Here is a 4,519-nt window from a genome sequence, read left to right as displayed (position 1 = left end):
ATGTCGAATTTCCCAAGTAACCACAAGCATTAACGCATAACCCCATATTGGCTGTAGCTCGGCATCGCTAATACCAGACAGCGGTATATCAGCAATTCGCATGGTTAAAACTTTTGTATAAACATTGCTAATGCGTTTAAGCATTATCGTAAATTAGCATTATTAAAAACACTATTTGCGTATTGCTCTTTGCATTGAAAGTTGGATTTTGAACACACTTGTCCATCAGTCACACATTTTGTAGGTGAGAAAAGTTGCCAAAATTTCGTGGGAAAAAACCATGAATCTTGGTTGATTTCTATTTAAATTCTAATGCTTACGTAGAGTTGTTATCGACGCAAAGAATAATATAAAAATAGTTTCTAAATACATAATTCCACGCATAATTCATAACTTGAATAAATATGCAGCATATATGAAATAAATGAAAAATTAAATACTATTTGCTTTCCCTACTACTGGTACTGGCGCCACTGCTAAATCAAATGTCAGCTCAGATGGGAGAGTTGTAATGATGGGAAATGTCGGTCAAAATCTATAACGATTATTGATAAAGTTTCGTTATCGTTAATAATTAATAACGATAATATGGCAATATAAGCAAAAATACGTAAGAAATAGAACAAAAATGTTAAAATAATAACAAATCAAGAAGATGATTTCACTTTAAACCCTCCAATTTTTGATATTCTTCCATGACGATAAAGTTTGATGGTATTATCGATATAAGATTACTAGCGATATTATCAGTAGCACACTTTTCATCACAGTTTTGAAGGTTACACTTAATAACTGTGCAGTCCAATTGAGTGTGAAGAGCGCAATATTGCACGTTTCTTGCTGCTGCAGTCCGCTGCTGCTATTCTCCAAAAAAGGAGGGAAAGCTGAATCGGTACAAAACCGGTTTTTATTCGAAACCTCTGGCAGAAATCGAACAGACATCCGGCAGAAAAACCGTAAGGTGAAATTTCTGCCCGAAACGGATGTTGCATTTCTGCTAATTTTCATGGGTAATGGCGGCCAGAAATCCGGCAGAATGTCTGACAGAAAAAGTTTTCCGGTGCCAGATTTTAGTTCGATTTCTGCCAGACGCGCCTAACCGGGAAACAAATGTCGAATTTGTTTATTCAATCCGGATTGGAACTGGATGAACTTTTTGTGTTCATTTGCTCCTATCCGACAGATAAAATTCATCGAGTTTCAACCCGGATTGAATAAACAAATTCGACAAAAGGTAACTATTTTTGAAGGTGCGTAGTAATCACTGCTGTTGGAAACCCTTTGGTGAAGGTAATACCAAAAATTAAGCGATATTACCGACGATATCGATAAATATCTTTTACCTTTCCCATCCCATCCCAGCCCAGTTCTCCATTTTCCATTCGTTCTTCTTCATTCGCCGGAGCTGTACGTACACGTCGTTCATTTCAGTGAAAAATTCTTTTCAAGCAGAATTTCTGTGGATAGCGTCGTTCTCTGAGGGATAAATATAAAGTTACTCGATTAACCACTTACTACTTTTCAAAGGTGAATTGATTTCGTATGAATTACTTCTGTTTTTCGTCTTAAAATCATCTTTTTCTAATGGTCGCCATGACCAGCATTATAATGGCTTACGACGCCATTTTTAACGCCCTTCGTCTGTACGGTAAAAAGTGCTGAAAAAATGTCGAGTGCGTCAGGTGCAAACTAATCGATACTGAGGCACATTTCCTCGCAGAAGTTTAAGTTTGTTCTACCGTTTACTGATTTTTGCCGTTTAATAAACCTGTAATTATAACTAAATTTTTTCTGTATACTGCAGCTATTCCACTAGGTTTTCAGTATGAGTGCAACTGAGAACCAATCGAGCGTGACAAAAGCTCCGGATGCGCCCCAAGCATCGGAAGTTAAGAAGGAAACGGTAGTCAAGAGTGAGCCAGAGGCCAAGCCCTCCGTGGAGTCCGCTCCCAATGCCGATAAAAAGGCCGATTCTTCCGCCGAAACAGCGCCAACGGCAATGGAAACTGAGCCCGCGGCTGCTGCGAATGGCGTCGAATCCAAGCCTGCGGGTACGGAAGCTAAAGCTTCGACTGACGAGTCGAAGAAGGCTAACGGTGCGAAAAAAGAACGCCCTCGCTTTTCTACCGTGGCCAGAAAACGATTCCGATTGTTGATAGGCCAAGGTTATAGTCGCAATGAGGCTGCTCGTTTGGCCCAAGAGCCCCTTAAACCCAACGTTGCAACCAAAGGGCAGCCGAAAGCCAAGTTCGACTTCGAAGAAGAACGTAAAAAGCTTACCGGAGCAGCGAAAAAACGACTTGCCTGGTTGCTCAGGAACGGTTATGATGAGAAAGAAGCTATCGCACAGGCCCGCAAGCCGATGGATACCACCAGACGTGGTAGATTTGGTAGATTCGACGGCCCAAGAGCGCCTACGGCATTTAGCCTGCCCGCTAATAGAAAGCCAGTACCAAGTGTGATCGCCATGGCCGTCGTCAAATCCGATCACCCGGCACAGGTTCTCACGAGAGAGCAGTCTAGCAAGATAAAATCTGGCATCCTTAAGCAAGTAACGCAGCAAAAAGACGCGCAACTTAAGCCACGTTTTGAGGACTGTGTGTTTGTTAACGGTTATTTACGAGTTCTTTGCTCGGACAAACCAACCGTTAAGTTCCTCCAGCAAAACGTACCAAAATTGGAACTGTGGAAAGATGCTTCTGTGAAGGTTGTTAATGAGAAGAGCATTCTCAGAATCGAAACGTACGTTGGTCACTTTACCGACAGCCGTCAGAATAGCAATGAAGAAATCTTGAATTTCGTAGAGTGTCAGAACGATGGCCTCAGTACATCTAACTGGAAGATCCTCGGCAGAAATGAAGCTCCGGGCAAAGTGATTGAATTGAAATTTACCATGGATCCTGCATCTACAAAAATTGTTCGCGAGTTGGGCTTCGAGCTGAACTACAAATTCAACAAAATTAAAGTTGAGAAAGTGCAAAAGCCAGCTGCGCCGTTGCAGGGCTCAACTGCTCCACCGCAGAGAGCTGCTCCAGTTGCATCTAGAAGATATAACCCACCGAGACGGACTTTTGTTCCCGTTTGGGAAAACAATATGTCCAAGCAAACGACCTTTAATCGTGCGCCCAGTCCTCCAAGGAGGAGTAACTTTGACAGTTACGGCGGTAACCAGTTCAATTCCGGTTCGCACGGCAATAACTGGGGTGGTAATTCGAATTCATTCAGTAGCAATGGTGGTAGCGGTGGCGGCGGCGGCGGTAGCGGCGGCGGCCAATCCAACAGTCGTCCCCTGAGTTTGGTTGACAATCTGTTCGCGCAACTGAATCGCACCCTCGCCGCTAACGACAACAGAGGCAACAACCGTAGCGGCAACAGCTTCAACGGTAGAAGCAACAACAGCTTCAACGGCCGAGGCGGCAACAGTTTCGATCGACCGGGATCGCGACGCGCCAACAACTTCGGCAGCGGTTCGAACAATCGGATGGGAGGCCGATCATTCTACAATAATTCCTCAAGAGCAGGCTTTTTCTGAAAGCAATCTTTTTAAAATGTATCACCGGACATAACTTCTATCGCTAATAATTGACGTACATATATATATAATTGGTTCCACTCAATAATGACCCAGATAACTTCAAATAAACTATGACCCTAAGAGCCAAATGGCAGTGTGAGTCAGTTAATCAATTGCAAAGAAAACCCTCTATAATACTGTTGGCTAGCTTATACTTTTGGTTTGTTCTTTGATTTGAGACAGCCGCTGGATTTTGCTACGGCTACGGTATAAGCTTCCATTCTTCGGTCCATCCACGTTTGAACAGATAATAAATTCTACAATATTAGTTATCGTTTACTTCCTGGCTACTGACGACGTACATCTCCATTTCCAGGTATTTACTATGGCTACTGCTGCAGGTGATGAAATTCAGGTAGATACGTTAGGCACGACAGCGGAAAGTAGTGTAGCACCAGTCAATGCGTCAAATTCAGAACCTTTACAGGAGGCAAAACCTGCACCACTCCTATCTTTGATGCAACCGATCAGTATTCCAATTATTCTGCAAAATATTAAGCCAGCCGCCCTTACCATTTCTACAAAAACCAAAAAGAAGAATAAAACAAAGTATAAGAGGAAAATCAATGTTACACCAGTAACCAAGGGATGCTGGCCCAAGCCCAAGCCCCCCGTAGAGAGCCCCGTTAGACCCTCGAATAAACTATACGTGGGAACGCAACCGAGGCCGCACGCGTTCCGGTTGCCTGTGTGCAATCACTTCAAAGCGCCCGACTTTAAAGGGCACATCACGCTGAACAATGGCAAACTGAATCCAAACGGTTTCTACCGCGTAACTACCTTCACCAAAGAGATGGAAAGTCAGTCGACGCTGCTAAAAAGATATAATTGGAAAACCGGTCGGTTTATTCCCCCACAATGTGTGCCGAAAAAGCAGAAAGCTAACAAGACCAACACCGCCGTGATTGAAACGCTGAACCAGTAGAGTTTGGCTCGCAAAATCGT

At 43.3% G+C, this 4,519-nt stretch overlaps 1 protein-coding gene across 1 annotated transcript; it reads left to right on the top strand.

Moving 5' to 3' along the window:
• Nucleotides 1-1,398: 1,398 nt before the first annotated feature.
• LOC128734580 (uncharacterized) lies at nucleotides 1,399-3,656 on the top strand. The gene is made up of 2 exons (XM_053828847.1): nucleotides 1,399-1,527; nucleotides 1,805-3,656. The coding sequence occupies exon 2, from the start codon at nucleotides 1,826-1,828 to the stop codon at nucleotides 3,530-3,532; it is 1,707 nt and encodes a 568-aa protein (XP_053684822.1). The 5' UTR covers nucleotides 1,399-1,527; nucleotides 1,805-1,825; the 3' UTR covers nucleotides 3,533-3,656.
• Nucleotides 3,657-4,519: the final 863 nt, after the last annotated feature.

Source organism: Sabethes cyaneus, chromosome 2 (genome assembly GCF_943734655.1).
Source record: "Sabethes cyaneus chromosome 2, idSabCyanKW18_F2, whole genome shotgun sequence".
Taxonomy (NCBI): Eukaryota; Metazoa; Arthropoda; class Insecta; order Diptera; family Culicidae; genus Sabethes; species Sabethes cyaneus.
The sequence above is the reverse complement of the archived record's forward strand: the minus strand, read 5'-3'. Positions and strand labels throughout refer to the sequence as shown.